This window comes from Tachypleus tridentatus, chromosome 1 (assembly GCF_004210375.1).
Source record: "Tachypleus tridentatus isolate NWPU-2018 chromosome 1, ASM421037v1, whole genome shotgun sequence".
Taxonomy (NCBI): domain Eukaryota; kingdom Metazoa; phylum Arthropoda; class Merostomata; order Xiphosura; family Limulidae; genus Tachypleus; species Tachypleus tridentatus.
Window position 1 is genome coordinate 65,744,246 of NC_134825.1, and position 24,642 is coordinate 65,768,887.

Sequence of the window (24,642 nt, forward strand, 5' to 3'; positions counted from 1 at the left end):
TTTAAGTTATGAATTCAGAATTTTAAGTTACTTTTTTTGAGGTTATACCTTATATCCACACATCTACACAGTCTTTAGGTGGTAGTCATTTGCTGGGGAATTATTGCCTTTACTTCACTTGAAGATTGATCATCCAGTGAACTGATCTTTGTTGAACCCAGTCGTGAGCTCTGGGGCCCACACATTTTGAAATATGGTCTGCCTACTTTTGGAAAGAAAAGACTATACTCTTAAGGTTTTTGAATATGTTTACAGTTATTTGTGTTTAGTACCACAAATTTAGTTAGACTGACCAATATTCATAGTCAAGTTCAGGTTTGAGATTAGAGTTCACTTCTATTCTTTGTCCTATAACAATAGATTAGGCTTAACATGGGTCTTTGTCAATTTAGGATTATCTGCAATTCATCATATTGGTATACTATAAATAAGGTTAATTATATCATTTTTCTTCAAAACTTTGTATTTCAAACACACATCAATACACACATAATTAAAACATCTGTTTTATTTGTGTTATTATTTGTCTTTTATACTTCTACATATTTTAACTTTGTTGGTGTGGATTCCTGAAGCTGGAGTTGGTACTAACTTCTCTTGATTTTGTACATAGTTAGAATGTTTAAATTAGAACTTAATGATATACTTTGTCCTGCACGATTCTATAAGACTTAACAAATGTCTTTGTTATTTTCTGTTTACCTACAGTTTATCTTGTACGTAAATTGATAATCATGTTAAATATTACTACACACATTCTTAAATTTACATTATATTGACTATTTCAATTTTGTAATTCTTTATAATTTATACTTCTTACAATTAATTTAATTTATAAGGACTCATGAGGCTAGGATCCATCTTACTTTCTCCTGACATTTCTCATCTACCTCCTACAACTGCCAAATCTGTTCAGGATGACCTAGATATTGGCAGTTTTCTTCAGTATGATTGAGGCTCACTTTCCCAGGTGTTTACTGTGGAATCTATTTGGCCAATCTAAGTCTTTTTTTTTAAAAAAAACGTTTTATAGTATCATTTTTTTCTCTTTCTCCATGGAATCTGTTTGGCCAGTCTAAGTTTTTTTTTTTAAACATTTCATAGTATCATTTCCTTCTCTTTCTCCATGGAATCTGCTAGGCATATCTAAGTCTTTTGTTAGACATGTTTCATAGTATCATTTTATTTTCTTTCTCCATACATTATTTTCATGATGAGCATTTTTGTTCTCTTTTTGTGAGAGGCTATGTGCATGTCTTGCCATAAACAGGATTAGTTTCATTTTGTCTCACCATAATCATCAAACAGATTATTTTTTTCTTGATTCTGTGCACTTAGAATTCCTGTTGCCTTTATGTAGAGATGGTCTCTGTTAATCCTATCCATTTTATATTCTGCCTGGTTTTCCAGCTTCATCTTACCTTATTATTTGTCATACAGGAAATGTCTACCTTACTCTCCCTTGTGTAGGAGTTTGTCTTGTATCTAGGAGATATTAATAGATACCTCCTTGTTGGGGTGGGGCATTTGCCATATTTGGTTTTTCCCCTCTACACATGACTTCTTTGCTTTATGGATCTTCTGGGGTGGTACATTGTCTTGTACCAAGTTTGTTTACCATCCATTTCTAATAGAGACTTGCCATTGGTTCTTTTTCTTCATCGTTCCATGTTTTGGAGTTATTCCTGTGCATTTAGCAACATATGAAGTGTCTGCAGTCTTACAGTCTATTTTTTTTGCTGTTTGTTTGTTTCATTTTGAGGCATTGCCATCTTTATTCATTTCTGTCTTTGGCATCTTCCTGTTCTTTACCTTTCTTACCTATGGATTCTACATTCTTCATATATGCTTTATGCTGATTGGAGTTCTGGATCAATTGGACCTGCCTCCATTATTTCTTGATTCTTCTTTTTCTCCATTTTAACATGTAGCCTTTAATCAAAATCATGTGGGCAATTTCTGTAGGAGTGAAAATGCAGCACACATTCTTATTTTTCATTTTAATGTGTGATTCGGTCCCAGCTTTGCCTTGCTCTTCAGACTTGCTTTAGTTCCATATGCATTTTGTCAGGTGGTGAACATTTTATCCAATTACTGCATTTTGAGGGATTTTACAAACATCAGTATTTGGACATGTGACTAAAGGTTAGCTCCTTCTAAATGAGGCAGTCATTCTCATCTGCTTTTTACTCAAGCAGCTTTGGTGGTTGGATTTTCCTGTGGGGTAAGTCTTTTGTGTTACCTACTTAACAATTTTGTATATTTACAGTTTGTCTTTTAAAACACCCATCTCCATTGGGACAATCCATTCTTCTCCTTCAATCCACTCAATGGATTTTTCTGTTATCCATACCATTATGGTTAACTATCTTGCCATTAGCAAGGTTCTAATGCTTTGGTAATGTAGCTTCTATAGAAAAATATATATGTAAAAATGGCTGGTATGGATAGAGAAAACTCTAAGTAGAGGACCTTCCACAGAAGCACTTCTCTCTTTGGGTTTGGCACATGGCAATCTATTCTGGGGAAGCTACATGACTCATGATCTCTTGGTTGTGTTCCTCTGGATTATCTTTGTAATTTTCCTCCTTCCATCTTTGATTGTGTTAATGATTAAACACATCTCCTAGGTTGTCATGTTTATTGCTTTCTCCTTAAGTTGTTTGAATTTATTTCTCTTCCTTGATGCTCACCTCCAAAGTTGTGGTTCATGGGTTGATTGGCAGGAGGCTTCAGGACAGTGGTTTATGAATGAAAGATCTTACCATGCTAACACCTTGGTACACTTATGTTCCATTTTGACTATTTGACAGTAGTGGCTTCTATCACTCTCCAAAGAGGGATTTCTTCAGGTTCACTTTGTGGTAGGAAGTGGATCAGTTTTTGAACCCACACATTTATCATGTGTCTCCTGGACTGTCATGTTCTGGATGCTTTCATCTTCCTTGCTGATTGCCTTTCCAGTCCCAACACACACACTGAAGATTTGTCTCCTGTGGGGTACTTCTCTTCCTTTTTTAATTCCAAGTTACCTCTGTTTTTTGTTTGTTTTTTTTGGTTGTTGTTGTTCTCTGGCTCATCATCTCTGGCTGTTGGTGTGTTCAGGCAGGATTAAATCCAGTATAAAAGTTTAGTTTTTCTTATTCCATCAGTCTTCTTCCCAAGTTGATTTTGATCATTTGTCTCATTCTGGTCAAGTCTTTCTGCTTCTGCTCACACTTCTTAACCTTCCTCCCCACTATCAACTGGTGTGCTTATGTTTCTGCCTAAACTAGTTGGACAGATAACATAGAGGCAGTAATATAGGTGTGTGGGACTACTGTTAATGGAAGTTTGTTGCATAATAATTTGCATACTAGAATCAGTCAAATCATATGATGTGCATGATGTGTGGGAGTGAAAGGCTTGTGACAAACAAAAAAATGTTTTGCAAGTAGATAGCAACACTGAATGAGAATAGTTATGCATGTGAGTTGTGAGTGGAAGTAATTACTTGTCAGAAATACATTTTTGATGCAGGAAAATTATAACTTTGAAGGATTGAGATAACTGTCAGTTACTAATTTTCACATTTTAAATTTCAAATAGTTTTTGATCTCACTTTAATAAAGTAATTTAATTTGCAGGTCAACTTAAATGCTTAAATATTACAGATTTTAATAGTTATTACTAATATTTTGTTATGTATCAGGTGTGTAATTATTCTTAGTTTTATCAGGTATGCTTCAGTATCACAAAATGTTAACTATAGCCATGTAATAAAATCAAGTTATGTTTAGTAAAAGTGCATTAAATATTGATGCTACTACTGATCACAGTAAGTATTTTATCAAACATGTCATCTTGATGAAGGGAACAAGCTTTTTGAAAGTGGTTTTATCAGAGAAGTATGTTGCCATAAGAAGTGTATGAACTGCACACTTTGTTTTGTGGAATGTGATACCATTTAAAAATATATATATATATATATATATAATTCCTTTAGAAATATGTTTCTGAAAACTGAAGAATTATAATCTTGTAGCTGGACAGTGAAATATTTCAGCTTTTAAAAGTAATTGGGCAAGTGTACTTAAAATTAAATTCATTGAGGCCATTTATCATTTTGAAATTAAGGGAAGTATTTTACGATAATTTAATTTGGGAAAGCAGATGTCTGACTTTAGAGGTTGCACTCAGATGAGATAATTTTTTCTCAAGGTCATCTATATATATTAGCTCTTTTCAGTGTATGGTGATTTGATAGGTTAAGATATTTTTTTATTTCTGAAAGTGTAGGTATTAAAATACTGCTTAGAAGAAATTTTATAAAGAACCTTTCCAATACAGATTTGATAATTGTTAGTTTTAGATCACATCTTGAAATACCACAGTTTTATGTGCTTTGTAATCTTGTTGTGCTGTACTACCAAAATAACATCATTTAAGAGAATGAATGTTTATTCATTGTGTATAAACATAGATAAGAAGAAGAAGAGAAAAAGATGTAGGCAAAAAAAATTGTATGTAGATGTTAGGTCTACTAAGAATGACTTGTTGATGTGTATTAACTTTTATATGTATGTGTTCTTAAAATGTAACAAAAAACTTTTTCTACTCTAAAGTGTTTAAATCACAATTTTCATTTAATGTTGTAGCATTAAAATGATATTTTAAAACCCCAGTCTCAGAGTATTATTTGTTATTTATGCTCATGAAAAAATATAAAAGTTTTATATTTTAGAGAAAATACACTTGGATTGGGCATATTTTGTTTTTATTTTAGTTTTGAATAGGTTTTCTGTGTAATTTTCTAAAAATTGTGTTTACAAATTTAATATTTTCTTTAATTCTGAGAATTCTGTTAACAAGTGTAAAAACATGGATGGTGAATTAAAAGTCTTTGGATGTGAGGTAAGTACTCACAGAGATGGATTTTAGTTTTAAAAGAACTTATAGAAAGGACATAACTTAGTAGTTAAATATTAGATTTTGTGCAGTAAGTATAATAATGTGAATTTAATGAAATATCTCAACTCTAGATTTTTTGTCAAATTTTTGACATATTCTACTTGTAGTTTAATTAAATTGCTTTGACTTTCTTGTTAGTAATTTCTGTTTCAACATGCTGTTCTTTTGTCAGGGAACAATGCCTAGTTCTAGTTCATTGGGAAGTTTCCAAGAGTTTGATTCAGGTGTTGTATGCCCAGAGAATGCTGTTGAAGTTACTTGTGAAAATGATGTTGCTGAAGTCATAGAAGTTGAGGTCCATGCAGAGATGGATGACAATGCTACTCCAAAAGCAACTCCTCCAGAGGAAAGGGCTAGGATACAACATATTATTGATATGGATCTTCTTAATTGTGATGCTGCTTCCTCTGACACCACTGATGTTGAAATAATACGCACTAAAGTTGTTCGCAGACGAAAGAAAGTAATATCCAAAATTGGTTATAATGGTAATGATCTCATTCCTACTGTTGAGAAACAAAATATACTCGCTGAGCATAAGCCAGGAGAGGAACAAAATGGCATTTCTTGTAACAGGTACAGTAGAGATTCTGGGATGTGTTGTGAAACTCCTTCTAATCTGGAGTTGGATGATGACTTTGAGCAAACTAAGAACATAAGTAATTCCCTGAAAGTACTTGAAATTCCTTCTCATTTTGATAATGAGTTATTAACACCCTCAGAACCATGTAACATGGAAGGTTTAGTAACAAAAATAAGAAGACAGGAAGATTCTACCCAAGTTTGGATGGAAGAACGAGGAGTCCCTGAAGGTGAAGAAACACCTCGAACTAATGAACAACACCAAGAAAGTTTGTGTAGTCTTTCACTACAACTAGATTCTCCAAAATTGGAAGACACCGAAACATCTATATATGATTTCAACAATGTTTTTGTAAACAAGATTGGCTATTTTAAGAAATCTAGTCCTGCTTTTCAACCCTGTGAAGAGGATAGTTTTGAAACAGTAGAAATTGAAACAGCTAAGAACTCTCCAATTGAAGAAAGAAAAGATACAGATTGTACAGAAATGTTTCAGAATCAACTGTTAAATATGAAAGATATTGGATCACAGTCAGATCTCAGGTAAAAATATTTTATAAAAACATTCATTACTATTAACACCAGTCAGAGTAAGATATGTACTTTGAATAGAACTAAAAATCAGCCTGGAAATCAGTATAGCTAATTAAATAATTTTCTTGCATTTCTATTTAAAAAGATTAGAATGCATTGTTAAATCATCAATATGCAACTTTTGTTTTTAAATGAAGTGCTTTATTTGACATTAAAAATGTGTTTTTGTAATACTTCAGGCATGATTTAATAATTTTCTTTCATTATTGTTCAGGCAGTTGAGTTTTAATGAGGTCTTGTATAAATTGAATTGTGTTCCATCTTGTAAACATTGTATAGTAAAATAGGTTGAATTATACTAGCAATGCTAGTTAAGTATTCATATATTAATATCTTTCAGTAGACCATATAGAAAGACTAAAATTCAGCATTCAATAATAAAATCATTGTAGGGTAAAACATTGAAGTCTTTTATCCTACACTAACTAACAACTGAGAAAATATTCACCATTGTTTGGGTTATAATTTTATGTATAGGTAGATAGGTGTGGTTAAATATTTTTCTTGTACATGTAAAATAATTTTAGAAAACTATGAAATATAATTTATCAGTAATATGTTTTCTGTAACATAAATATGTTTACCTGGAATAACTATGACACATGAGCATTGAACTCATAAGTTTAGAACTTCAAAGAGATTGAAGATTTTCCCCCTTTTTTATATGAATATAAATAATATATAGGGCATTATCCTGGAGGAAAGCCTTTATTTAGTGACATAGTGAAATCAGTTTTAAGTGTTTCATTCAGAGAACATAAGAAACTAATGTGATTCCTTGTTTAATCTGAATAAAACAATAATCCATGTAAACCATACATGAAAAAAAAACTTTACATTTTAAGAACTTTAAGAAATATTCACTGAAATTTGCAATACAAGCTGCCATTTTTGTAACAAGTAAACTCTTAAAATGCCTTCAGACAGTTTAGAACAGAAACATTAACTTTACTCACTAATAAAGAGTGATTTGTGTAATTCGGTAGTGTGTGTGTGTGTATATGATCTCTTTGTTATAGAGAGGTTATTTGTTTTTATTTAACTTGTGAAGTCTCATGTAGTTTTTATTGCCTGAATTCTCTCTCGAAAAAAAGGTGAGAATTTTAAACTCTTAAAAATATCTTTGTTTCAGATAATCATGAATGATTTTCCAATTGTGTACATAATGTTATGTTGGGAATAAAAGTAAAAAAAAGTCCAAAAACATTGTTTGACAAGCAGTGCTAAAAGTTTATTGATGTTAAAATTACTAAGATTTTTTGCATGATCATTGTTTCTTCAGATTTATAGAAGTTCATAGGTGAAAGATTTTATTTAGGAAATAAAATATTTCTCAAGGCAATGACATAGTTATGGTTATGTTAATTGTAACCCACCAATTATTGCATGAGTGTTGACCATTTGTTTAATTAACATAACATTAGTGACAATCACAACTACTCTTTAAAACATGTAACAAAATGTTTTTCATGTTAGTCCATGTGTTTCAGTTATATACTTCAAATCACTTGTCTAAAATATTTAAACATTGAAATGTTTACAGGTTACTGAAAGTAATATTAACAGTAAGTAACAGTTGCAGTTTTATATTACGTCATTTATGTTATCATGCTTATTTTCAGCATTACATAAGATTCCTTATCACTGTTTGGTCTTATATTTAGTTGTTTCATAGCAGTGATTTTCATTTCATTTGATCATGATTGCTATTGTGGGGCAGATTCTTCACACAGTGGGTTTGAATGTTAGTTACTGAGAATGCCTCACCACATCAAGTCCTAACTGCCTGATATGTTATTTTGTAGCTAGCCACGGGTCTCCCATGCAGTGATGTTGCTTGTATTACTCCCAACATTTGACTTACTAATATGAATCTAAAATGTGAATTAGACACATTGATCTTGGAATACTAGACCTTTGTCACCCTCTTCATGGTCTGTTATATCATAGATATATAGTACTTCACTTACTCTCATTCAGGGAGTGTCAGATGCCTCTGCTTTCTCCAATTTTGCCTCTACAATTATGTTGGGCTGTAATTTAAAGTTATAGTAGACGTATTTGAAATTAACATTTTAGATTTAAAATGGAAGTTAAAGAGATGTTTACTTCATTTCAACTGATCATGTTCTCTTCATATCACTAAATATGTAGATTCTAGGTGAGAGCATTCAGAGATAGTCTATGTTGATGGGAGGCAGTAATTATGTGAAAACATATAGCTGTATTATTCACAAGATATAGATGATGAACCATATAGTGTATAAATGGAAAGATGTTGGACAGAAGGAAATAGAAAATGAACTCTCTTTTCTGACACAAACAGTAACTTTTAATTCAAAATTTGAGGTGAGAACCTCTGTGTTTGATTTAATTCTAAGAATGTTAATGCTGATTATTACAATTTTCTAGATTAGACAGTAATACTCTTCTGTTCCTGATGCTAGAAGTTTTTGAAAATGATGACGAAATGATTTACAAGGTAAAATATTTTCAAACATTTTCAAAAATAAATATTGGATTATGAGCCTAATCTTTAAATTGCTTCAGTGTTTAGAATCTGTAAAAATTGTGTTCTTAAGTGTGTAAAATTGTTAATTCCTGTATTTTTTTTAGTTATTATAAAACCTATGAGGAAACAGTCACAGTTGTTTCTTATATTGTATTATAAGTTTAAAATAAAAAAATATTAAAGACAGTGAATAACTTTAAAAAAAAAAGTTATGTCAATAATATGAATGGATCTTATTATGTATACCATATGCATAGAGTAAGCAAATAGTAGTATGAATATAAATTTGATAAATGTCTTAGTCCCATGCTATTATACAAAAAAAAAAACACCAAAAAAAGCTTTAAGAATTGTATTATTCTGCTTCCTGTAACAATGCTGAAAATGTTTCGTAACCTCTGTAACACATGTATATTATGTTTGTGTGGTTCTGGATCCCTTTTTTTTGTGCATGAATTTATATTTTACAGTAAAATCAGTGGCTGATTTTGGGATTTCCATATTTCCTTTCTGTGCTTCATTTGACACTTCATTCAAAAAAGCCAGTAGAATATTTGCTATTAAGGTGTTAAGCTCAAGGCTTTAGTGTTTGCTTGCTTTTCATTAAAACCAAGATTCTGAATTGTCAAATAATTTGTTTTTATTTTTAACCTTTTGTATTAGTTTTATGGCATTTTCTGAAATTCTGTTAAATCATGTGGAACCATTTGAATTTGTTCAGCCTCATACTGTCACTTCCTGGTTGCATTTTCATTTCAGATTGAGGTTAAAGGTTATGTTGCTGCATTCCAGATTAGGATTCCTCATTGATAATGTATGACAAATTGGCTAGAGTATCTTCAGTTGTGTTAATAATTCATTTTTTATTTTATCTTCAGCCTTATTTAGTGCAAGTTTTCCATAAAGAACATGAACCAGTATTTTAGGGCAAGTTGAATTTAGAGAAGGAAGTTTGTTGAATATTTATGCCTTGTATTATGCTTGCTGACACTTCCTAATGGAGTTGACAATTTTAGGCAATTTAATGAATGCTGTAATGGTCTTGTGTATCAATAAGCAAAATTTCCACAGTTCCAATGGTTATCTTTTTTGTATCCCTACATGAACGTGATACGAATGGAACTGTTGAGAACTTGTTTCTTATTAGAAGTGAATAACCTGATGACAGACTGACTGTTTTGTCTTGGCTGAAAGATTCCTACTAAGTGATTATCACAGATGGTTATTTTGTTGAAGTTAATTCAAGGTTAAGATACTGGTGTTTTGACTTCCCTATTACTTTACAATACCCTAATGATGCTAATTTCTATTTCAAGAACATTGGTAAAACCAAGCTGGAAATATGCTTTATCACAGCCTTCTAAATCAGTCTTTCATCATAATTTTTCAGGTTACAGGTTGATGGATAATTTTGTACTTACAAGACAAGAGTCTTCAGTTTTGTATGCATACATATTTCATTTTGATGTTAATATTCCTTCCAGCTATAAGAGAATTATTAACATTATTTTTATGCATAGAATTTTACACTTAAAAGATACTTTTTTGTGCTGTTAAGGAACATAAAACATGGCAACATAAATAGTAAATTTAGCACTAATGCAGTATTTATTTCTTTGTTTTTTGTTGAAACTCTAGAATGTATTCAAAGTTATACAAGGTTTTCTGCATTTCACAGTTTTTGAAATTAATAATTTATGTATTTTAATACTGACGTTTTCCCAGAAAGTCTTTGTAGTTATTTATTCTTTACCTAAGTTAAAATTTTAGTGATCATTTTTTGGAAACTGTTGTTTTTACTTCTACAAGATTGCTCTTTCTTTCTAGTGAAGTGCTCTGAAAGTTAATTTGTTTCCTTCATTTTTATTCACAACCCAACATTTAAATGCTTTAAAAATTGAAATTGGATGTAAGTTTTGTACATGCAATTCATAAGTATGTAATTTCTATAATTTTTACAACTCCCTCACTACATGTGTGTTCTGTTTGTCCAGCAGATAATTTTCCTTGCATGCTTTAATGATTGGTTATTATACTTGTAGGTGAACAATTCAACTACTAATTTTATACTTCAGAAGTGCTCTATTACTTTTCTTTTTTTATTGCTACTTTGAGATTATTCATGAAAACTATCTTGAAGATAAGGATGTTCACTCCTCTCGTATAAGCTTCATTTTTTTTGCTGTATTTGTTCTTCTTTCTACAGTTAGATCATAATATCCATTACTCAAAAGGGTAAAGGACAGGAGTATTGTCTTATCTTTGAGATGTATGCTACATAAACATAATGAACTTTTCTTCCTGAGTTAACTGGCTCAGTTTTATATACGAGTTCATTTATGCATTTGCACGTTTTAAGTATTTGCACTCTAACTTTTGATACAGCATGTGTATCTTTAGAAAATTTGGAAGACTTTTAGTATAGGTTACAAGTATTCTGTATACAAAAAATTAGATTTCTTAGTGAAATATTTTTACTAAAGATTTGTTTGTGAAAATAGTCTGTTTTGTTACTTGTCTGAGTGCAAAGTGATTTCTTGTTATGATTAAAAAAACTATTATTTATTCCAAAATTCTCAAATGTTATTTTCATAATCTCTAAAACCTCCTAAATACATTTCAAATGCTTGTTTTAAGCAAGACTTTATATTTTGTTATTTTCTATACTCTAGCTATTTGGGGTCTGTTACTTGACCAACCCTGTAACCATTAAAAAAAAAAGATTAGGAAAAAATATAAATTATCAGTTTTTCATGCTAGAATGACCACATATTATAACTACAATATTATTATATTGACTTTTTCAGTCATGCCTAGCTAACAGTATATAACTTGAATTGACAAGGTGCATTTTCACTCATCTTATGTATCCAGTACTGACCTTTAGTCTTCCCAGTTTTGGCTGCATTTTAGTGGACTAATATTTTATATTATATAGTTGCATTTCAATTACTGTACATTATATATATGTATACATATTTATGTTATTACTATTAAGAAATAAATTATCTTATTGTTTTTTTTTAAATATAGAACAATAAATTATGAAGTAAAGCAAACAATTATCTCTTCTCATTACGACCTTTCTACTTGGTTGCTGCTGGACATAGGTTGCTGCTAAGCCTTTTAAAATTTTGCATATGCAGGATATGAAACAAATTTTTTTTAGATTAGATTTGAATGACCAAAATATCATAAGTAACTAAGATATATTTAGATTTTAAAAACTATGAAACTTTGAGCAGATTAAAGACACAACCTACCTCTATGAAATCTTAGGTCAAAAGAACATTGTAGCCTTTTCAAAGATTAAAATGGCAGGGAAAAACCACTCTGGGTATATTCTGTGCTGTTGATTGGTTATTCACATGTCATATAATGTAGTAAGTGTATATATGGGACCATTTCCAAAAATGGAAAGAGGTGAATGGGGCCACTGTGTTTGATTCAATACATAAGCCATATCTCAGCAAAATAAAAAAGATATGAAGTTCTTATTTTACATTCTAGTTGATAACGTTAATAATTTGAGTTCCTAATTTGTAGGAAACTGTAAACTTAATATTTTGATATTACAAACACCTGATTTTAAACAGTGTTGCACTAAAAACTATATTTGGATATGTTCTTTTAATATTTGCTTTAGAATTAAGAAATTGAGTCATATATAATATTAAAGTTTGAATTATACTACACAATTTGATTCCAAAGTTATTGATATAAATTTGTAAAATAGTAGTTCAATAAAATTTTGAATGCAAGTCAACAAAACGATGACATGGCCTTTGATCTAAAATCTGTCCCAAAAGAGTGAATTAAATTTATTTCCCAGTGGTTTCAGAAGGTAATGTTCACAGACTATGCTTGTCATGTGAACTTGGACATTTTCCTTGTTCCCAGCCTTTTCCTCTGGTCTCCTGTAAATTGAATATTGTTATGCACTGTGGTTGTGACCCTTACCATCTTCTCTCTGGTAGTATAGTAAGGTTTAATTTACACCTCTGATTGTGTTTTTGGGTCATAGAAATTTCCACTTCTAATTTTCTTGTCTCTTATGCTTTATGATAAACTGGAGAAATTAATGTATCATATTTCATAAGATCACCTCTTCCAAGGAATGGTCAATTTGTCTTTTTGAGGTTTGTATTCATCAGTTAGTGCTATAGTATCTGCTTACTTCTTCATGTTCTGAGTTTGTAGAACTAGTCCTGTAAGAGTTCTGGATCATATTTAGATAGTACCTTACCATTCATCCCCATTCCTAAGTTTATCATACTGCTGGCTTATTTAACTAATTTTTGAACAGTATTATACATCAAGTTAAGACAAGAGGACCATGGTTTGATGGTGAAAAAATTTAGTTTAGATGATGTCTTGCATTATAGAGGAATTATATATGTTGAGTGCATATACACAAAGAAAGTTTACCAAAACTACCCAAAAATACACATTATAATGATTATGGGAAAGAGCCAGTTGATGTTTAAATGTAATATAGAAGTTAGTAGCTACTATTTTACACACTTTACTGAAAACAATTATCAACTTATATCAATTGAAATACAGTATTGTAAGAGTAAATTAATTAAAATTTTTTGTATTATTAAAACAATACTTCTTGTTCATAGTAAAAAAAAATTATCATGATATTATTAAGATATGAAAGTGATAAAACTCATAGTTGCAGAGTAAATGTTACTTTTATTTCTCGTGATGAAAAATGAACAGAAATGTACTTTTATTTCAAAAAAAGAAAATTACATTTTCGATACAATACTTCCTCTTTCTATCAAGATTAGCTGTTCTCATCCAGTACTGCCCTCAGTATGCAAATTTTTCTTTACACATACCAGACTTCTACTCCCCCTTATTGGAATCAAATGATTCCAACATGCCACTCATGTAAATAATTGTACATCACTTTTCCACTTATAGGTGTGAGACATACATGATGCATGTGACTGCCTGTATATGCTTCTACTGAACCACCATTTCTCATTTGGCAGTGCTTGTGCTCAGACATGTTATTTTTCTGTTTGTTTAAGTTTTTTGTTCATCTTCAGTAGACTCACTTCTAGTTTCTATTAAGATTGTTTCTTAATTTCACATTAATTAAAGTTCATTAAAGTTACACTGTGACTTATACTTTCAATTATTAGTTGACTATGCCTCATTATGAATTCTAAAGTGCATATTACAACTTTGAGAATCATATTTGTGACAACTGCTATGTCTCGGGTGTTGGTGACCCAGCTGGGATTTATGTGTTTATTTTTCCTCAGATTGAATATTACATGGGTCAGTCTCTATCTCAGGACCTTGCCCTGTTTCCTCCCAAAACAAGATGAGTCTGTTTAGGCAGACCAGAACTTTGATCATCTTTTTTGCCTTTTTATTTTTCTATACTTTCTCATGCCCAGCCTAAGGAGTCAGTTAGGCCTAATATGTTCTTTTGAATTTTGTTTCTCAGGTATATGATGTTCTATTCTTTTCTCCTATTTCCTGTGAACTGCTTCTTTCCTTACTTCATGACCAATCTTCCTATCCCTATTTGGTTTTCCCCTCTCCCCAAATATTTGGGTGCATGTTGACCAATTTCCTTCCCAGTTAAGTGACAGGATTAGCATATGTCCCCATATGTTGGCTTCATATCAGTTTGCTCTCGTATATCATCATGCAGGCTGCCCTTTAGTGGACCAGTAATTGTTGGTTTCCAATTTGAGTTTTGCTTCCTTCATCTTACCCTTACAATCTTTTTGTGGCATGTCTCTACTATCCCTCTCCTCTCTGAGGCTCTCCACCAAATTCATGAGGGGTTTTCTGATGACATCCTCTCCCTTCTCTCCTCCACATTAGCTCATTTGTTGTCTTTGGCTCTGCTTTTAAATTTATGATTTCTCTGTTGTTGTAACTTTGTAGTTCATGAAGCAATCTTAACTTGTATCCATTCACAATCACTTTATCTTCTGGATTTGAAAATAACCTCATTTTTGTGGTTATATATCTTTGACACAGTCCATGAGTCTTTGGAAGCATAAGTTGAATTAGTACAACAACAGTATGCTATCCAATTGTTTATCTCAGTCAGAGCCCAATATAGCACCCGTTATCCTTTCCTGTTTCTCCATTTCTCAACCCTTACCTGTCCCTTCTTCTCATTTCACCTCACCTTGTTGTTTTCTTTGATGAAACCACACACCATGTCACTAACAATATTTGTAACTACCCAGTTGTTTCTGGACTGTACCACTCATGGACTACTTGGATAAAACAAAAGGGGATAGTTGCCCATCTGTGCAGTGCCTTGTATTGAATAAATTGTTATGGTGTATTTTTCAAAATAGGATTTCTTGGTCATGTACTGCACTGTCTCAGGTGATGACATTCATCAGGACTCTCTATGTTCTCACTTTCATTTCTTTTAGTGGAGTATGGGACTCTTTATCACTTTCCAGTTCCATTCACTGCAATGGTCAACCATGGAGGCACCTTCCTGAATGGGTTTCACACAAAGATGGCTATAACCATTTACTGCAGAGCATGGTGGTGGTGGTATTCTGCATGTGTACATGATGTGCTATCCTCCAGTGTGCATTAGGTACTCATAAACGAGTGAGACATCAAATTGCAGTTCACCCTTTCAGTTGGGATCCTTCACCCTGACCCTACATGGATCTTGATACCCTGTAGCTGGGTTTTGGATTCATATTATAACCAATCAACATAAGTTCTCACATATCTTTATAGCTGTCTTTACTCCTTCCTCAATCATATTCCTTCTTGTTGTGGTCACACCAAAAGTATGGGGAACTGTTATGGTTCTGTCTTTTTTGCTATCCCTTGTTGTATTTTATTTGAAGGGTTTGAATGTTTTTTTTGGATGGTTCTGGTTAGTTTTAGTGTTGGAGGAGTCGATTTATATTATATAGACATCCTTTTCATTACCTGAGTTGGGTCCCTAGATCTATATATTGAAGCTAATACTGGACTTACTTTGGAATTGAAGTGATTACAGATTCCACCCTGTCTCTTGATCTTGAGGTAAAGATGGTGTGATCCTCATCCTATCCCCATAAGGATGTCAGTTCTCAGCAGCATGAGTTTTGGATGTAGTTGACTTACCAAATACAGTCTGTCACACCCTAGTCACTCTACACTTAGGAGCATGTACATTATTTTACCCACATTTATACTTTATGGAATTAAGTTATATATGTATTTACATGGTTAATATCACTATTCTATGACAGTTCTCTCCCACTTGGATGTGCTCCACTCTTTTCTGCCCATATTTCGTAAATGGGAAAAAAGAGTATACCTTGTGTTCAGAAGTGAGGTGTTTCCTTTCATCAGATTTTAGATCCTACTCTGTCATTTCCAGGGGTATCCTTTGGATGCTTTAAGGGTGTACTTCTCTCATTCCTTTCCACTGGTCCAGCCACCTAAGCAGCGTGGGATTATAGCTAATCTTTTGAGCTTAGGGAAGGGCTGTACCAAAAGTAATATTTCCTTAATAAAAATGTATTTCTGATATGTACTTCCCTCATCTCACACTTCCCACTTTCTTCCAGTGCTTATGTCTTTTGCCAAACCTTGAAGTGATTGTTCAGTAGAAGCATACAGAAGGAGTCACATGCATTAAGTTTGTTATGCTCCTATTGGTGGAGAAGTGATGCATGATGATTTACATGAGAAACATGTTGAAATCATTTGATTCCAATAGGGAAGAGCAGAAGGCCTGTGGCATACATAAATAAACATTTGTACATAGAGGGCGGTACTGAACGACAATAGTTAATCTTATGAGAGAAGAAAGGCAGCTATTGGAATATATTTTTAGTATAGGAAAAATACAATGTTAGTAAAAGTACCAGTTCATTCATACAAAACAAATAAACATTATTTTAGAATAGGTTGCACTTATATATCAATAATTTTCTCTTAATCCTGTTGTATGTTTTCAAGTTTTAATATACTGTTTACTTCTAAATGTTTTATTTAATTCCAATACATTTTCATAACAGCATTTTTGAAAAATCAAATGTATTCTTTACACTCATACCCACAAAAATATGCAGCATATAAGTAGTTTTTATATAAAATGCACAAGTCATAATGCCATTTTATATGTGGATATAAATTGTTAATTAATTGATCAGAAATTGAATTTTAAAAATATGTTTTCTTTCTTTTTCATAGATGTTTCTAACCACTACAGAATTTGTGGAAGGTTTTGGTCGGCATATATTTCTCTTGCTTACCAACAAATGCCTTTATGTATTGCAACCTGGCATTGGTGTATACAAATTTCACAAGCTCCTGTCTTTCACCTATTCTGAAATTGACTGTGTGTTGGTATGGATTCATTATTCTTGATATCAACATTACTGAATAAATGAATAATGTTATGAGATTTCAGGATTTAATTTCTTCATTATCTTTAATAAAACTAATTGTTCTGGTTCAGTAAGACTATGTTTATGAATTTCAGTCCAGTTAAAGAGTGAAACTAATGTTCAGTAATGCCCTTCATCTCTTTACTTGTTACATCTTAGATCTGAAATAGAGGTACACCCATCACAGGCTGAGAAAAAATATTTTTGAATCGTGATGTCCTTGGGACAAGTGAAATTCAAAAGTTTTTGTCCTCTATATAATTTTGCTTATCTCACTGAAGTCAAGATTAAAAAATTATTTTTACAAATTGATTTAGTGTAGAATTTGTATAAGTTTAATAGATTATATATTAATTGTGCTGTTTTTTGTAAGTGAAAAAAAAAAGAATTATTACTGATTAAAGAGTTGGATTTTATTTTTCAGAACAAACTATCTTTTGGTATATTTTTTTTGCCTGCTGAAGACATTATGTAACCTGATTCCAAAGTATGTAATTCTGGCACGATCATTAATTACATTGAATGTCATAGCTTGCAAAAGAACTATTGTCCAACTGTGATGCTGAATATCATTTGCTAACTTCTTAGTGTATGGAAGTATTTTTGTAGCTTTAAAAGAATATAATATCAACAACAAAAGAAATGCCATGAAAAACAAAAATTCCCAGATCTCTAATTTCCTTGGAAGTATTGTTTAAAAGCATTGAAGTTAACTTTCAAATATGACTTTGTCTTATCACTTCTTGATAGCTAGTACATATCAAAACTTCCAATGTGAAAGATTGGCAAGTGTTTACATTGTTCAATAACTTAGCTCATCCTCTTTACAACCAATTTTTACATTCACTCATTCTCAGCCAGTTTTTGTCCATCCTAGATAAGTTGCCAAGCAATTTTCTGCACAATGTATTATCATGCTTGGTCGGTTTTGAAACCTGTAACTGAGGTACAGAGAGCATATCTTTCACAGTTACCTGATGTTACAGCCTGTAACTGAAATGTGGATAGTATACCAGTCCTTTTTACTTTGCTAGTGTTACAGCCTAAAACTGGAATATGGAGAGTATATCTGTATTCTTATATGCTAATATTATAAGAATAGATAACATAAGAAAAAATTACATCTTTTCACAGATAGCTATTCTTGTTTAGTGCTGCCCTCTATATGCAAAACATTGTTTTTACATTCCACAAGTCTTGTACTGTTATGTTCTCCACACTCGTCGTAGTTAAACTGCATCTTGCACATAAATTATTATGTGACAACCCTCCATCTATAGGACTACAACAAACTCATATGATCCATATAACTTCATCTATTAGATTCTACCAAACTATCACTTGTTCTTTGGCAGTGCTGTCATCTAGACTTTTTCCTTTTCAAGCAAAGTGGAAATATTTTTTTCTTTTTTTTCCCCCCCATTTCACTTTAATGGTTTTAAGTGACAGCTTTATTGTTCTTATATTTTGTGTGATTTTCACAAAGTTTATATTTCCATTTTGAAAGTGATACCATTTACTTCCAGCACACCCCTTGGTGCGGATTCTTGTACATGGTGATGGAACCTCCCAGGGAAGGTTCTGTTCTTTCAGTTTACCTCGTCTGGGATCTAAACATCCACTCTTGTGTTTGCCATGCATGGTGACCCATGAAGGGGAGGAGAGGATTCTGGTGGTTGAGGGGTCTAACCCTAAAACACCACTTTGGTCTTGAATTTCTGTAGATGTACGGCCTTGGGATGGTTCCCCTTGGGTCAGTTGACTGGTCCACTTGGACTCGGGTCAACCAAGTACCAGTGTTGGATGTTCTCGACAGGAGTTGTGAAAATTTTATCTAATGTTGGTGTTTGGGTATAGTACTCATGAAACCCTGGCATTGCTGCAGTGTCCTTGTTTGGCATTGTCATGTGTCCCCTCATAGGGCTCCATGGTGGGTGGGGTCATTGGGCACAGTAATATTATTTTTGTTATTGTGGATCCTCCAAATAAAAACTTAAATTAAATAGTGAAAAATAGTCCACAGATAAATGATCACATCTTGAAGATTCTAAGCAGCAATCTTCAACATCTGTAACACTTGTTGTACTTCATTCATAAGGAACTTGAGGGACTTGCTGGCTCTCCAAAGTCAGTAAAGAAGCTTCGATCTGGTGAAATATTGGTGGAAACATCCACATCTCAACACAGTGAACTCCTGTTGCATTCAGAGGCAATTGGGGATATACCTATTGAGGTTACACCTCATGCTACTTTAAATTCATCACAAGGAGTTGTTGAGAGGGATTTGAAAAACATCCCTTAGTCAGAGATTCTCATTGGTTTTTTCACCCAAGGAGTTTCTGCAGTGAGGTGCATCTCCACTCACAAAGATGGAATTACGATGCCAACCAATGACCTCACTCTGACTTTTACCTCAAGGCAGGTTATCTTAATTGCAGGGTATGGCCATACATTCCAAACCCTCTCAGATGTTTTTCCAGTGTCAGAGGCTCAGTCACTCAAAGATGTCACGTTGTGGTTCCTTGACATGTGCTTGTTGTGGTGGCAAAGACCACGATGCCTGTGAGTGTGAAATGAATCCTCGTTGCATCAATTGCAATGGCTCTCACCTGTCCTACTTTTGTTCTTGCCCTAAATGGTTGGAAGAAAAAGAGGTGGAGCATTTGAAAATGATTCATAACATTACTTACCCTAAGGCTCGAAAGTTGCTGTCCACCACTTCATCTCATACGTATGCTGCTGCACTTCGTTCCACTACTACAGTAGGGAGTACAGATGAATCTTTCTGTGCTTCCAAAAGAATCATTCTCAAATCAAATGAAAAGTCTTTTGACCTCCATGATTAAAGAAGTTGATGAATCAACGTCAACACCCATCTCTGTCCCTAACATACGTTCCAGCTAACCCCAAGATCCACTTCCTTTGGTTCCAGGTACGGGCATTTCCTCAGGTGCATCTTCTTCTTCCACCCCAAGATGCAAAATGATCATTTGTTCACGTCCTCAGTCACTGGAATCCTCTTTCAATGCTTTGAAACTTCGTTCTTTACCAAAGCTTTCTACCTGGGGTTGTGTTTTCCTAAATATATCTGCTCTGGCACTATCACCGCTGTGCCTGTTCTGTACGTGGACTATGGTCTTGTATTCAAGGCTCAGCTCCATGCCATTTGGCAGTTGACTTGGAATGAGTAAAGTGAAAACAAGCTTTTCAAAATAAAACCCTGTATTGGACTTTGTCTGTCTTGCTTCCATAAGGATCAGAAAGAGGAAGTTGTTCTAACTAGACTATGCATTGGTCAGAGTTTTTCAACTCATTGTTTTTTTTTATCTGTTACTGATGCATGAATGTGTTGTCTGTGTAACACTCAGGTCACAATAAGCCACATTTTACTTTCTTGCCAGCTTTGAGAGTCATAACTATTTTAAACATGTTTTCTCCCAAGGTTTATCTGTAACGTTAGTGTTATTGGCAGTGGTAACACTGTCCACCTTAGAGATGTTTTTAGTTTCTTAAAGGCCATTAATCTTCTTAGTGTTTTTTAATTTATACATTAGACCTTTTTAAATGTGATTTCCTTTTAAGAATCAATGTCCATCTAGTTTAATTTACAATTAGAAAATGACCGTAACGTCAAATAACTCGAAACCAAGTGACTAACACTGCTGTTTGAACTACCTTCTAGTCATCCTGGTGAGTTATTATTAAAATTTTGCTACAGTTGTTTAAAACTTTTTTTACTTTACTTTTCGAAAATGGCCATAACATTAAATAACTCAGAACCAGGACTGAAAAGGCCAACTTCACGTGACTAAAGGTGATTTTTGTACTTACCTTTTAGTCTTCCTAGCAAGTTATGATAATTACAATTTGCTACAGAAAGTTCTTTACAACTTGTATCACTGTAGTTTTTCTTTTAACGTTGTAGACCAGATGTAAACATTGGTTTTATGCTATTTATGTTTTTTTTTAAACTTTGTTTTGTTTTACCTTTATTTCCTTTTATGAATTTCACTAAATTCACTTTAATTTTAACTTTTTACCAGATGTTTGGCACAGATAGCCTAGCTGCTTTGTGCCATAAAACACTAAATCAACCAACCAACTTCCAGCACAATTATGCAGGCTTCAGGTGTGGTACTTGACTAAGAAACTGTCAGTTTTAGTTCATATCGAGTTTAATTGTTATATGAGTTGACCTTTCTTAGTCTTTAGTTTTTAGGGCCCACACATTTTGATTACAGTTTGCTGTATAAATTCTTATGCTGTTGTAGGATTTTGTTTTTGGTTTTTTTGTATTAATGTTATCATTTTTATTTATTTGGGTTCAATTACATAAGTTTAGATAGATTTGTAAAGTTAAGGTTTTACATTGGAGCTTTGTGATATTTTTTGTACCATAAGATTTAATTAAGCTTAAGAAGTGTTCTTTGTACTCTTTTACTCCTCAAAGAGTTGCATGTACCAAGGATGATACTGAACTGAAGACACTCTCTGATTGATTCTGAGTGGCATGCAGCACAGTATGAGGATGTCTGTTATTCAGATTATCTGGGAATTAGAGCTTAGTGATATCTTTTGTGCTACAAAGTTTAACAAATGTACTTGTTAGGGTTTCACATTGGAGCTTAGTGATGTCCTTTGTACTACAAAATTTGATTAGGCTTAAGAAGTGTTCTTTGTATTCTTCTTCTCCTCAAAGAATTTCATGTACCAAGGATGATACTACACTGAAGACACTATCTGATTAATTCTGAGTGGCATGCAGCACAATATGAGGATGTCTTAATTATTCAGATTATCTGGGAATTAGAGCTTAATAATATCCTTTGAGCTACAAAGTTTAACAAGTGTCCTTTGTGTTCTTCAACCCCATGAAGAGTTGCATATACTGAGAATGATATTGCCTTGGGATACTACCTGTCTGGTTGTTTTTGAATGGGACATTTCACAATACGGCGACATATTTACTATTCAGATCATACAGATGTCAGGTTTTTGCTCACACTTCTCACCTGTCCTCCCCACTGAAAACTGGTGCTTCCATTGTATGCCAAAACTTGAAGTAATAGTTTGATAGAATCAGATAGAGACACGTGTCAGAAGGGTGTGCCGCACTCCTGTTGGTGAAGATTTGTTACAGGATAACTTTGCACATGAGACACAGCTGAACCATGATGATTGTGGGGAATGTAGTAGTGCAAGGCTTGTGGCATACAACATTCTTTACGTATAGAGGGAAGCACTGAATGAGAACAGCTGTCTGTGAAATAGTGTATCTATTGGAAATACGTTTTTAGTGTAGGAAAATTATAACTTTGCAGGTGATGTGTCTTTGAACAAATGTGTGTGGATAATCACAAGGTAAAATTAGTTTTAGATCATTTTACTGAAGAAAGAAGTTAGTAATAGTGTAATTATTTATATAATGTGTTTATATAATCCAGTTTCAGTTACTGGTGAGATAAAATTAATCCTCATCAGCATATCTGGGGTCCACATGGACCATAATGACTTTCTTGGTTATATATTTTTTTATGTAATCAAATTTATATCAACTCATGTAGTTGTCAAGTAGAAACTCTGGATCAATATGACACTATTGTTTTTGAAGCAGGCAGATAGAAAATGTTGTTATAATATTTATCTAGGGTCCATACAGCCCCTATACTGTCATTGACCATCACTATACATGCAGTTTGCCCAATACCATACAAAACAAATTTCTAAATGTTTATTTCACTTTATGTGTTTTAGAGAATAATCCATCAGAGTTGCACAGTATCATCTTGTTTATTTGCTTATAACACTATTGTAGCAAGCATGTTTGCACATTTCATTCCTCAACAAGTGTTCTCTTGATGACTACTTATAATGCCTTATTTTATAGAAATATTGTCTTATAATTGTTTTAAATAACTTGTTTGTTGTATTTTCAAACAATAACCTACTCTTAGGATATATTTGTGTTGGAATCTGGTGGGGCCCATGGTGACCCCACGACATACATTTTCAGTTTTCTTTGAGTTAAATATTGCAGTGTTATGGTAGTCTCATCATATGTTGGTGAATAGTGACTTGAATTTAGGAGAATAATAAAACTTTGGCATTTTTGATGCACTGTTTGTATAAAAAGTTGTTTAGTATTGTTTATTTGTATGCTGAAGAACAATGGAATTTTGTAATTTATTGATTTGTTGACATAGTTCATCTATAATACATATATTTTTGTGTTGTTTAGATTTCATGCTAACCCAAGTAAAAGTTGTATTGCTGTTGGTTTTTGGAATTTCAACTCAAAGCTTACTGTAATGGTAATTTTGTGCTTAGGTCCAACTGAACCTTAGATATTAAACAACATAACTTTTCAAAAGTTAATAGCACAATCATAGGATTTGTAAAAGAAATCATATGTAATGTAAAAGGTTTTTGAAAAGTAAGGAAATTATTACCTTTCACCTTTTCAGTTGTTTTTAAACTACCAAGGGTTTTTGCTTATAAGTGGAGACAGAAAAAAGAAGTTTCCTGTCTGGACAGGTTGTGAATATATGACAAGGTAATTGGTGGGATTGATTATTTAACCTATATTTCATTGTTGTTAAAAATAAAATCAGTTTGTAATATAAAATACTTACATCAAGGGTATTTGGTTACATCATATTTGAGTTGTAGTTTTTATTGTTTGTAATTTGTGTCATTATTGAGACATACATATGAAAAATAAGCAGGAGAATGGAACCATATATTATTAACACAATTTTTGTCTGAAGTTTAAATTTCATTATTTTGTTATCATTTTTGCAAATGAATTTTTTTATATACATTTGTGTCGAATAGTACTTGATTTGTTTTCTAATCTTAGGAGCATCATGTCTAGTTTAGAGTTGGCAATTAGACGAACAAAACCTCCAGTTCTCCCATGTGTTCCTACGAGCTATACTGGACAGATAACTGTTTTAAAGAAAACCTTAGCTGCAGAAAATAAAACTGAAGTAAAGATATTTTTCAATTTTCAAGTTCTTTAAAAAATCAAAAATCTACAAAATGTTATTTATTATTTCATATATTTTACATTAAAAAATAGAAATAATGAAAATGTTGATGTTTTAATAGTATGTGAAATCGATTGTTTTGGTAAACTTAATCATTATTTAACATATAGTTATAAGAAAATATAATTAAACAAAACATCTTTAAAACAGAAATCTTATTAACAACCAAATGAAAACAATAAAGTGTTGCAGATAATGTTCTATATGGTCTTGAAAAATTTAATTGTGGTTTTAATGACTATCTAAACATGTTTAGCCATTAAGTTTTCACTATTTTTTTCATAAGTAATTTAATTTAACCCTCTCTATATGGGCTTAATCATTTTGACAAATCTTTCAACTACCATGTAACAATAAAACTGTACATACTATAATTTTTAATGTATTAACTGTATCTTCATGAAATTTCATAAGCTCTTAGTAAACATTACAAGTCTTTTTGTACACAAAAAAATCAGTTTTTGTTTATTTTTTTTAATAAAGAATTGACTGTGAATTTATAGTCATAGACTTTGACAAGTCTGAGTGCAAGGTGATACTCATGTTAAGATTAAAAATA

At 32.4% G+C, this 24,642-nt stretch overlaps 1 protein-coding gene across 2 annotated transcripts in view; it reads left to right on the plus strand.

Annotated features, from left to right (window-relative positions):
- The window catches only part of LOC143250794 (pleckstrin homology domain-containing family M member 2-like), a 76,167-nt gene that overhangs the window by 27,595 nt on the left and 23,930 nt on the right, over positions 1 to 24,642 (plus strand). For both annotated transcript variants that reach the window (XM_076501806.1, XM_076501797.1), the window contains exons 6-10: positions 5,123 to 6,075; positions 8,539 to 8,608; positions 16,838 to 16,993; positions 23,499 to 23,587; positions 23,894 to 24,023. In XM_076501806.1, coding sequence (XP_076357921.1) covers positions 5,123 to 6,075; positions 8,539 to 8,608; positions 16,838 to 16,993; positions 23,499 to 23,587; positions 23,894 to 24,023 — 1,398 coding nt within the window. The remainder of the gene's footprint in view (positions 1 to 5,122; positions 6,076 to 8,538; positions 8,609 to 16,837; positions 16,994 to 23,498; positions 23,588 to 23,893; positions 24,024 to 24,642) is intronic.